The sequence below is a fragment of the Pleurodeles waltl genome, chromosome 6 (assembly GCF_031143425.1).
Source record: "Pleurodeles waltl isolate 20211129_DDA chromosome 6, aPleWal1.hap1.20221129, whole genome shotgun sequence".
Classification (NCBI taxonomy): Eukaryota; Metazoa; Chordata; class Amphibia; order Caudata; family Salamandridae; genus Pleurodeles; species Pleurodeles waltl.
Genome location: NC_090445.1, coordinates 1,710,277,969 through 1,710,290,368, shown reverse-complemented (window position 1 = coordinate 1,710,290,368; position 12,400 = coordinate 1,710,277,969). Strand labels below are relative to the sequence as shown.

At 49.4% G+C, this 12,400-nt stretch overlaps 1 protein-coding gene across 7 annotated transcripts in view; it reads right to left on the bottom strand.

Moving 5' to 3' along the window:
• The window catches only part of COL11A2 (collagen type XI alpha 2 chain), a 285,676-nt gene that overhangs the window by 42,220 nt on the left and 231,056 nt on the right, over positions 1-12,400 (bottom strand). For all 7 annotated transcript variants that reach the window (XM_069241904.1, XM_069241899.1, XM_069241897.1 and 4 more), the window contains 2 exons: positions 11,170-11,223; positions 1,471-1,524 (listed from right to left, as the gene is read on the bottom strand). In XM_069241904.1, coding sequence (XP_069098005.1) covers positions 1,471-1,524; positions 11,170-11,223 — 108 coding nt within the window. The remainder of the gene's footprint in view (positions 1-1,470; positions 1,525-11,169; positions 11,224-12,400) is intronic.

The window sequence follows — 12,400 nt, the reverse complement described above, 5'->3', positions numbered from 1 at the left end:
AGCTCCGTACCCAGTACACTCCACTATTCCTCCAATAAGGACAAGTTATGAAGTCCAGGCACCCAGTACCTTCGGGGCTCCGTACCCAGTACACTCCACTATTCCTCCAATAAGGACAAGTGATGAAGTCCAGGGACCCAGTACCTTCGGGGCTCCGTACCCAGTACACTCCACTATTCCTCAATAAGGACAAGTGATAAAGTCCAGGCACCCAGTACCTTCGAGACTCCGTACCCAGAATACTCCACTATTCCTCCAGTAAGGACAAGTGATGAAGTCCAGGCACCCAGTACCTTTGAGGCTCCGTACCCAGTACACTCCACTATTCCTCCAATAAGGACAAGTGATGAAGTCCAGGCCACAGTACCTTCGAGGCTCCGTACCCAGTACACCCCACTATTCCTCCAATAAGGACAAGTGATGAAGTCCAGGCACCCAGTACCTTCGAGGCTCCGTACATGCCACTATTACTCCAATAAGCACTCGTGATGAAGGGGATAGTTTAGTGGTTAATCAGTCACCTCACACTGGACGGTGTAACTCAGCGACCAAACCACCCTGTCCCACTGCCATAGCGACAAACGGTTTGCGCCTAAGCGCCGGAGTACCTCCCAAACCTTTACCCTAGAAACCAACACATCCCCCCAAAAGGACACGTGACCGAGATGAAAGCCACCGTATCTTGGAGGCTTCATACCTGAATGACCCCCACCGGTCCCCTTATAAGGGCAGGGTATTAGGCCAGGGTGTAGGCAACCCCCCCCCCCCCCCCCCACAGCTACTCCTTGGACTGAACCCCAACTCGGGACACGTGACACGTGGTGAGGATGAAAGCCGGGTTCCTTGGAAACTTCATACCTGAATTAACCCCACCAGTTCCCTTATAAGGGTAGTGTATTAGGTCAAGGTGTAGCCCCCCCCCCCCCCCCCACTACCCCCTGGACTGAACCCTCCTGTCAGGACACGTGGTCAGGATGAAAGCCGGGTACCTTGGAGACTTCATACCTGAATGACCCCCACCAGTTCCCTTATAAGGGCAGTGTATTAGATCAATACCCCCCCCCCCCCCCCCGCCGCCCCCAGCACTGAACCCCCAGTCACCCCTCTCCGTCAGGACACGTGGTGAGGATGAAAGCCGGGTAACTCAGAAACATCATACCTGTAATGACCCCCACCAGTTCCCTCATAAGGGCAGGGTAGTAGATCAATGTGTAGGGACCCCCCACCCCCAGGACTGCACCCCCCGCCCCAAAACTGAACCCCCTCCCCCCCCACCCCCCTCAGGACACGTGGTAAGCATGAAAGACGGGTACCTCAGAAACATCATACCTGTAAGACCCCCACCAGTTCCCTCATAAGGACAGGGTAGTAGGCCAAGGTGTACGCACCCCCCGCCCCCAGCACTGAACCCCCAGTCCCCCCCCCCCCCCCTCTCCGTCAGGACACGTGGTGAGGATGAAAGCCGGGTACCTTGGAGCCTTTCTCGCCTTGGCGACCCTCCGGACCAGGTGTGCCCGCCGGACCCTGCAGGAGAGAGAAAGAGATATTAGAGACGGGCACAGCTCAAAGAAAGCCCTTCATCTCCGCGAGGCGCCCGCCCCGCGGCCCCCCGCCCGGTAGCCCTGTATATATTTGCATTAGGAAGCTGCCCTGGCCCAGGCTGTGGAATGCGCTGGTATTTCCTGGCCGGGACCGGGGGAACACTGGTCCTTTGCTCCAGTGGCCCAGGCCTGATGGGAGGCAGATGTGAACAGGGGGCCGATTGTGTGCTGTGGGGAGAGCGCCGAAGGCGGTACAGATCGCCTTACACTCTGGGCTGGTGAGGGACGGGGGCAAGGGCCCTGGCATCTGTCTGTCACCCACCCCGGAGGGCCCCAGTGCCCACAGGAGGTGGCGGCTATGATATCAGCGCATCCCTGGCATCTGCCTGGCACCCACCCTGGAGAAACCCAGTGCCCACAGAAGGTGGCCACGATATCAGGGCATCCCTGGCGTGGGCTGAAGGAGCCCCAGTGCCCCCCAGGAGGTGGCCACAATATCAGCGCATCCCTGGCATGGGCTGAAGGGGCCCCAGGCAGGTGTGGGCCCCTCCAGCCAGACGTGCCTTTCAGTCACCGGCCCTCTGCATTCTGGGACCTGTAGTTTCCCAGTAGAAGTACGGATGTGGACGGCCCAGGATGCACCGCTGGGATGCATAAAAAGCCAGGCATGGCTGAAGCTGTCACATATAACATGGAGCCCCTGTGCAGCTATGAGCCTCTTGAGGGTTCAAAGGTCACCAGGATCCCGCCCCCCCTGGATGTGTTTGGAGGTTACTGTTTGATGGTTTCCGCTTCCCAGATTTGTATGACTTCTTGGGCCTCATTTCAAGAAGGGTAAAAACGATGAAAATCCGCACTAAGCAGATCAATGCACACTTTGTGTGATGTTAATACAGCAGAATTACAATAATAGCACCACAGGGGAGATTACTTTGCGCCTTAAAATGATGAGACGAGCATGCAAATACCATGTTCTTGCATTATTCCTCATTTGAAGATAGGCTTACTGGACTAGCACAAAAACTGGGTGCGGTAACTGCGTGCGCAATCAGTCATTTGTGACGTGCGCAGTCATTTGTGACGTTCGCAATCAGTCATTTGTGACGTTCGCAATCAGTCATTTGTGACGTTACCTTCTTTAACGGTGGAGAACCGCACAGCTCATAGCTCGGCCCCACCCTCTTCAACACATACATGATCCCTCTGGCCAACGTCATCCGCACACTACCTCAACATCCTCTCCGAAGCTGATGGCACATCACTCATACTCCGCCTCTCGGACAAGACCCCCGGCACAAGACCCAAGTTCACACCTGCGTGAATGATGCTTGATGCTAACTTGAAAGCCTCTCGTCTCAAGCTCAGCACAAACAAGACAGGAGTAGTGATCTTCAGCAAGAACACCTCACCGTGGGACTCCGACAGGAGGCCGCTTCAACACGGACCCTCATCCAGAAACCACGTCAGGAACCTCGGAATAATCACTGACAGCAAACTGAACAGGACCGCACAAACGGTGCCCACAGGACATCCTGCTTCCACACCTTGGAGATGCTGAGAAAGATATTCAAACAGCTGCCAATCAACACTAGAAAAACTGTCAGTCACACCCAAGTCACCAGGAAGTCGGACTACGGAACACGCTCCATGCCGGAAGCACCAAGCAACTCTCTAGGACACTCCGGACAATCCAGAACTCAGGACCTTCTTTAAATAAGCACATTAGAACCAGGGCCAGACTACCACAGTGGACGATTCCGGCCTTTTCCTAGCCTTCCCCGGGATAGATAGATGATTTCCTAGCTGTGGGGGGGGGGGGTCAAGAGGTCACTCTTTCCCCTGGTTGGATGAGTTCCTAGCCATGACAGGGTCAAGAGGTCACTCCTTTCCCCTGGTTGGATGAGTTCCTAACAATGACAGGATCAAGAGGTCAATCTTTCTCCAGGATAAAATAGTTCCTAGCCGTGGCGGGTTCAAGAGGTCAGTCCTTCCCTTGGTTGGATGAGTTCCTAGCTGTGACAGGGTCAAGAGGTCACTCCTTTCCCAGGATAAATGAGTTCCTAGCAATGATAGGATCAAGAGGTCAATCTTTCTCCAGGATAGAATAGTTCCTAGCGTGGCGGGGTCAAAATGTAAGTCCTTCCCCTGGTTGGATGAGTTCCTAGCCATGACAGGGTCAAGAGGTCACTCCTTTCCCCTGGTTGGATGAGTTCCTAGCAATGACAGGATCAAGAGGTCAATCTTTCTCCAGGATAGAATAGTTCCTAGCGTGGCGGGGTCAAAATGTAAGTCCTTCCCCTGGTTGGATGAGTTCCTAGCCATGACAGGGTCAAGAGGTCACTCCTTTCCCAGGATGGATGAGTTCCTAGCAATGATAGGATCAAGAGGTCAATCTTTCGCCAGGATAGAATAGTTCCTAGCCGTGGCGGGTTCAAGAGGTCAGTCCTTCCCTTGGTTGGATGAGTTCCTAGCTGTGACAGGGTCAAGAGGTCACTCCTTTCCCAGGATAAATGAGTTCCTAGCAATGATAGGATCAAGAGGTCAATCTTTCTCCAGGATAGAATAGTTCCTAGCCGTGGCGGGTTCAAGAGGTCAGTCCTTCCCTTGGTTGGATGAGTTCCTAGCTGTGACAGGGTCAAGAGGTCACTCCTTTCCCAGGATAAATGAGTTCCTAGCAATGATAGGATCAAGAGGTCAATCTTTCTCCAGGATAGAATAGTTCCTAGCCGTGGCGGGTTCAAGAGGTCATTCCTTCCCCAGGATGGATGAGTTTTTAGCAATATAACTGAAGTCCTTTTCTTGGGGCCAAAGAGCCCACCTGATCCATGCAGGTGGTGACCAGAGGTACATTATCCTCCTCCTGCTCCCTCCCCCTCTGCAAGAAACTTGGGATACATTTTGATTTGAATCTCTCCTTTTCATCGCAGATCCAACAGGTGTTGCTGTTTGCTTTGTGCAGCCTAAATCGCTGCAGAAAACGCTTAACCTGGTTCCAGAGAACATGCGGAAAACAATTGCACATATGATGGTAGCGTCGAGATGGGGCTCTGCGAATAGACTTCATGTGTGCCTTCCGGCTTCCCTAAGCCACGCTCTCAAGCTGGCACAAATGCTGCAGCAAGACCATTGCTGAGAAGTCCTCTGCGGCAATCAATGCGGTCTCCTTTATCGCACTTGCTCTGGCTGTCGGTAGTTAATGACGTTAAGTTCAAAGGTCTTACCTTTGCTTTCTGAGCCTTTTAAGGGCATGGACCCACTTATGTAAAAAAAAGACTCCAGCATTACTATCATTGTAGATCTCTACGATCAAGTAACCTTCGATTGCTGCAAGTCCCCCAAAATGTATAAGGCCTGTAAAGGAGGGCGAGCCTTCGCTTTCCTTGCAACTAAACTTTGGAATGCTTTTCCCATTACCCCTATCATGGCTCCCTGGAAGGCCATTTTTAAGAAGCAGTTGAAACTTTCCTCTTTCATGAGGGTAAGATCTTTTTGCTCCCCTTACTTCAGGTCAGTCTATCTGCTGATGAGCTTTGGGACGCTTCTTATGGAGTGGCCGTGCGCTGTATAAATGCAATTTGATTGACTGATTGATGATGAGGTTGAGAAGTCACACCTTGTCATGGGTGAAATAGTTCTTAGCCTGGCGGAGTCAAAAGGTCACTGTTCCTCCAGGTTGGGTGAGTCCCTAGTGTTTATGAGGTCAAGAACTTACTGCTTCCTAGGTTTGGGCGAGGTTCTGTCCTTCACTTAATCAATAAGTCAATCCTTACCCAGATTGGATGAGTTCCTATCTCCGACAGGGTCAACTGGTCGATAGTTCCCATGGCAGATGAGTTGCTAGCCAGAATGGATGAGTCCTATGGCGTGGTCAAGAGGTCACTCCTTCCCCAGGATGGATGAGTTCTTAGCCACAACAGGGTCAGGAGGTCACATCTTCCCCTGGATGGATGAGCTCCAAGCCGTGGTGGTGTCAAGTGATCACCGCTTTATACGATTCTAGATGTGGAAAGGTCAAAAGGTCACTGACCCCAAGGCTGGATGAGTTCCTAGCCTGGTGGAGTTAAAAGGTCGCTAATACCTCGAGTTGGATGAGTTTCTAGTGTTTATGGGGTCAAGACGTTATTGCGTTTCCGGATTGCATGAGTTCCTAGAACTTATAAAGTCAAAACATTACTGCATCTCTGGGTTGGATTTGTTCCTAGCGTTCATAAAGTCAATATGTCACTCTTTCCCTAGGTTCCATAGGTGTGATCAGTTTTTAGCTGTGGTGGAGTCAAGCGGTCCCACAGTCCCCTAGTTGGAGTTTATAGGTCGAAAGGTTTCTGTCTGCCCAGGTTGAATGACTTCCAAGCTTTGCAGGGTCAAGAAGGCACTCCTTTCCAGTGCTTCCCAAAAAGGATGAATGCCATTGGGTCGGGGTGGAAGGCTGCTCAAGAACATCCTGCTTCCCCAGGATGGATGAGCTTATCACCCTGCTAGAAAAGACGATGTCAGGTAGAAGAGGGACTCCTCCTAAAGTTAATGGAGGGGTCCAATGTTTTGAAGAGTGAAGGAGATGAACGAGCAGCTGAAACCTTTGAAGTTTCTGGGAGGAATTTTTCTTCTTGGAAGGGTGAAAATGTTCCAAGGCAGGTGACAGCTCAGGGAAGACATGCACTCCAGCCATCAACAGAAGGAATACACTACATCGCTCAAGGGAGACAAGCCCTCCAGCCCTTAGCGGGAGCAATATACCAGATCACTCAAGGGACAAGCATTCCACCCCTCAGCAGGAGGAATATACCACATCACTCAGAGGAGAAGCTCACTCCAGCAGTCGGCTGTTAAAGACACATCGCCCAGAGGCAGCAACCACATCACACCTGTGGCTCAGTGGAGACAACTCCATACGCTGCCTGCAGGGAAATACCACATCACTCACTCAGAGAAGACAAGTCCGGCCGACCAGGGCCAGAAGATAGTGCATCGCTGCCTTTATTTTGTTTATTTATTTGTTTTGTCATTTCTGCTTTTTATGGACAAGCAGAAGATGAAGGAAGGGTCTCATTAAGCTGGTATCAAGAGGATAGGTCTTCAATAAATCCAAGACTCTGGCCATACATGTGCTCGGTGCATGGAATTTTTAAGATGGACCACTTGGCGGTGGGGAGCCAAGAGACAGGGCAAGATGACTGGAAAAAGAGTCTAGCCAGGAAAGGCCTAACAGAAGCCAGGTAACGGTATTCAGAAGCATTGCAGATGCTTCATTTGATATTTAGGAAGCTCTAACTACATTGCCGTAGTCTAATCGTGATCCTGCAACGGCACGACTGACCATAAATCGGTTCTCGCCAGGAAGTGAAAGAAGACTTTCACTGAGTGTTTTCATGTAGGCCAAGCTTGTGACGGTCATTTTCATGATCTGTGGTCCATATTACGGATCGTGGTCAGTAGCTAAACCTACGTTACATAGTCCTACCAAAGGCTCTGGACAGGGGCCAAACTTTGAAGTCTGTCAGCTACAGGAACATCTGGACGAAGTCCCACTCATAAGATCTCCATCTTATCGGTCTTCACTTTTAAAGAGTTAGCGGTATCCGGTTAGAAAGTTGATGGGCATCTGTGAAAGAGTTTGAGCCTCAAGTTGACGGTCACCCATCCCAAGAATTATACGGGTGTCATCTGCATGCAAAATAATCTTTATACCCAAATAATCTCAAATCCAAATGATCTGATAAGTTCGGTCAAGGGAAGGTGGCCTTATGGGATGATACACGAGGAACACCGCAAGTGATATATTTGAAGCACGAGAGAAAGCGAGTTGAATTTACCAGGTTCATGAAGTCTATTTATTAGAACTGCATGTAACACTGGATCAAATGCGGCAGACGGATCCAAGGCCAGGCCAGCTATCGCACCCTGATCTTGTATCCGAGTTGATTCGTAACAAGGGAATCTCAGCTCTGTGATGTGCGTGTGACGGAACCCGAGCTGCATCCAAAGGACAAGTACTCTGGATGTATTCTGTAAACTGTGTATTGACTCTTCTTTCAGCTAAAGCAACGAGGAAAGGCAATCAGGAAATTAGGTGGTAATTACAGGTCAAGTTTAGATTGGCTGAAGGTTTTCCACTGAGAGGACCACAAGAGCTTGTTTCCAGCTGGGTGGAACATAAGAAGTGGGAAAGGAGCAGTTAATGAGACAAGTGCATGAACTGCAGGATGAAACATTTCAGCTGGACAAGGATCAAAAGGAGATCAGGAACCTTGGTTTCAAGAATGAAAGATTTAGCGCTGATATCGACAAAAAATGATAGCCAGTCGTAAAATGAGAATAGGAATTAGCGATGAGTTAGGAACAGCATTCCTAAGAGCAAAAGTAAAGCTAGATGGTATTGTTCGAATTTTTTAGATGAATTACGAAGCTAAGGTTTCCCAGACCTCGAGAAGAACAAGATACTTATATCTGGTAAAACTACCTCTAGTGGATACTTTATCTAACCACAGATTCCCCACCTTTACCCCAAGCGTCAGACTGGATCCAGAAATTCTCTTTGCATTTGCACCCAGGCTCTGGCAGGTGCCACCATTGGACTTTTCCTTTAACTTCTGCGTCCCCAGGCATGGAACAACAGTAAATGATTAAAGACATGACTGTGCAAAACCTAAATTGCGACCTTTGTCAGAACCCTAGAAGTCCACTCCACAGAATGGGGAGGGCGCTCAGGAATCTGCAGTTAGAGAATCCACGAGAAACAGCATTAACCAAGGTAAGTAACTTACTCTTCTGATGGACACTTCCAACTGCAGATTCCTCACCATTTAAATAAATACCGAAGCAGTTCCTTCCAAAAGGTGCAGGGTCTGAACAGTGGAGTATACCCCAGGAATCCTGCAGAACTGATCATGTGAAAATGCACTCTCTGAAGACTTGAGAATGAAGGCAGTAATGCCTGGTGGTGTGGCCAGACGCCTATGTGGAAGGTTTGACAGAGACATTGATCACAACAAGGTCCAAGCCATGTTCAGCTCCTCCAGTAAGCCAACGTGTGGTAGATATCATAGACCTGCACAAGGAAACATGGCCTTTCTGGTCCAGCACCCAACTCCTGATTGCTTGATGGTTCAACCTTCCACCAGCAAGGTCAACCCCAGACCATTCCCCACCACTCTGCCAGATTTCGTGGAGCCAACAGAGTGGGACTGACCTTCCTGCAGATTAGTTAATGTAATCCTTGCAGCTTGGTGCCCATCTACCAAATATATTTATTTTGGTTGTTGGGCGAAGTTTGTGGCCTGGTGTGGAGACCGTCACGTTGATCCTGTGTAGGCCAACCCATCTGATGATCTGATGATTGTTTTGTTACTGGTTCGACAAGGCTTTACTATGGACATAGTCAAAGGTTTCAGCCTTTCTATGTTTGCCAGACCATCTTTTGTTATCCAAGTCACAGGCTGTGGTGCATTTCTTCAAAGGGTTCACATACATGTGTCCTACAGCATCCTTTATCATGCCACCAAAAGACCTTAACTTACCACTCACATTCTTAACGCACATGCCCTTGGACTCTATGCGCAGTTCTTCACTGAGATTGTTGACCATTAAAAAAGTATGTCTCATCGTAATTACTTATGCGCCCCATGTCAGTGAGCTACTGGTGCTGTCCGAGCTACCTCTGTATAACACCTTCCTTCCTGACAAGGCGGAGCCACAAACTTGCGCTTACTTTCTGCCAAAAGTTGTGTCACCCTTCAACGCGGTACAGTCTAGTGCAGCATTGCCTAATAGCTGCCTTTTTCTGTCTACCACATCAACGTAAAGAGAAGGAAAGGCCTCAAAAGTTGAACCAGAAAAGAGTCCTTTATTTTTTACATCGAGCACGCCACGGATTACCAGGTGGATGACCAGATTTTCATTGGCTTTGCTGGTGTTAAGAAAAGAAGGGTGGGCCAAAGAGCACCTTATCCAGTTGGAACATCCGGTGCATAAAACATGCTATTCCCTGTCCAAGAAGGAAGGTCCTGAGCCACCTTTGGGACCATTTCATCAGAGCGAAGGCCAGTGCACTGGCTAGGAGTGGTCTGCTGCTGGACTTCCACTCCTAAAGAGGCACTCTCCTCTGTGGGGAGTCCAGCTATATCTCAAGGGAAGTATCCAGGTCACTGGTGTTTTGTACATCGAGATACAAGCCAATATCAGTGTAATGTGGGGGGGAGTGAATTATCTGCCTCCTCGTCTTCACTGTTGACGTGGGGACCATTTTGGAAGGCCTGCATGCACCTGAATCTGATCTAAACATTGTCTTGAGGCTCCAGGATGGAGTCTAACTCCTGGGAAGTCTCCAAAGTGATGCTCTGCACGTTGGTTACTTCATAAAGGGTCTTTGGTTGAGCATGGGCCGAGGAGAGCTCTGGATCTGAAATGTGGTTGGATCTGCAGAAGATACCACTGGTGTCAAGCGTGGTGCTGGAGCTGATGGAACAGGGATGACCTTCAGGAAAGGTGTGAAGGGATGAGCAGGGCAGGGGCCAGGCAGGGGTCAGGCCCCCCCTGTGGGGATTGTCAATATTGATGTTTAAGTCTCCTAGTTTGATTATATTAGTTGCTTCATGACAAGTAGAGGGATAAGTTGTATAAATTATTTATTGAAATCAGAAACAAAGCTGGGTCAATGCCTGGGCCATGGGAGAACATTTAAATAAGAGACATTTCACCAAAGTTAATTGAAGTACTTGGTATAGAAAGGTGGTGTTTACAAACATTTGTGACCCCATCAACTGTGTTAATGTAAAGGATCTCGTAGCCCATAGGAAACGTAAGGCCCTTGTCCAGACCAGATGATTTTTTCACCCTTGAGTCTGTAATAAAAAATAAATCTAACTGATGGTAAAATAGAAAGTCAGATTTCTGTTTTGTGCTTTGGAGGCAATCTAACACTGAGCAGAGCGACGATGATACGACATACCTGCACAGAAATAGGAGGGTCTGTAGCCGAATAACCTACATTATGACTTTATTTAGGTGCTACATTTATAGTAAAGGACTCCTGGTTAAGATGATTCTCCAAAGTCTCACTGGTGAGTTCCTTTTATTCACTAAGGGGAAGTGCAATACAGTTGGCAGTCTTACTGTGGTAGGGGGTAGCTATTGGTGGAGTGGTGTGGGAGGGCCCGGGTGTTGGGAGGTGAGACAACAGGCCCCATGTCTGGCTGTGTCTGGTCACACACAGGATCAGATGGGCTTTCCTTTGGCCCTCGGCTGTGTCATTACGTAAGTGTCATACATCTGCTCCCCACCATGCATGAGAGTAAGAGGTGTGACGGAAAGGGTGCACCACCGACCTTTCCAAAAAAAAAAAGAAATAACACTACAGCCCTGGACTATAGCCACACACCACTTGCTCACAGAGACAACTGCCTGTAGGGCGATAGCACATCACTCATCATCTAGATGGTACCAGCACTCCAGGCCTCGACGTACGCGTACAACTATATCACTCCCTCAGCAAAGCCAACCCAGAGTCCATTGGTAATGAGATAACACAGTGCTTGTCACTCAGATGGAACAGTCACATCAGCCCCCTAAAATTCATGCTGTTACTACACCACAACTGCTGTATTTACTGCCGCATCATGTAACGTGTACTCACCCGCTTCCCAGGAGGACCAGGGGGGCCGTTCTCACCGGTGGGACCTGGAGAACCCTACAACAGCAGATAAAATTAATCAGAACAGTGAATAACATGGAACAGCTTAATGACATAGAACTGTGGAGAAACAGACACCTCTAGGACTCATCTATGGAGATAGGTTTAGAGAAGAATGGAGGTCAAAAGATTCAATTATAGATAGAGAGTATAACACAGAACTAGGTACAGACAGAGAATTGTAGAGAAACAGAGTGTTCATCTACAGAGACAGAGAACTAAACTTAATCAGTGGTCAGAGGACTCATATATGCCCACAGACAGAACTATGGAGAATTGGAGGACAAAAGATTCACTTACACACAGAGACAACACTGAACCAACTACAGAGAAGAAGAGAAAAACTAAGGCCTCATTTACAGAGAGGGACAGAGACCTGTACAGAAGCAGAGGACCCGGGGACCCATCTACAGGGACAGCGAGAAAGGAGGAGATGTAGACAAACAGAGGCCCCTAAAGAGAGGGACAGAGACCTGTACAGAAGCAGAGGACCCGGGGACCCATCTACAGGGACAGCGAGAAAGGAGGAGATGTAGACAAACAGAGGCCCCTAAAGAGAGGGACAGAGACCTGTACAGAAGCAGAGGACCCGGGGACCCATCTACAGGGACAGCGAGAAAGGAGGAGATGTAGACAAACAGAGGCCCCTAAAGAGAGGGACAGAGACCTGTACAGAAGCAGAGGACCCGGGGACCCATCTACAGGGACAGCGAGAAAGGAGGAGATGTAGACAAACAGAGGCCCCTAAAGAGAGGGACAGAGACCTGTACAGAAGCAGAGGACCCGGGGACCCATCTACAGGGACAGCGAGAAAGGAGGAGATGTAGACAAACAGAGGCCCCTAAAGAGAGGGACAGAGACCTGTACAGAAGCAGAGGACCCGGGGACCCATCTACAGGGACAGCGAGAAAGGAGGAGATGTAGACAAACAGAGGCCCCTAAAGAGAGGGACAGAGACCTGTACAGAAGCAGAGGACCCGGGGACCCATCTACAGGGACAGCGAGAAAGGAGGAGATGTAGACAAACAGAGGCCCCTAAGACTAACCTACAAAGACAGAGAACTAAACAGAATCAGAAGAGAGCAGAGCCATCATGCACAACTATTGATGACACAGAAACACAGGCTTAGATGTGCTATGTGTCTGCTCCGGCATCTGCTTGACAGAAAGGGCA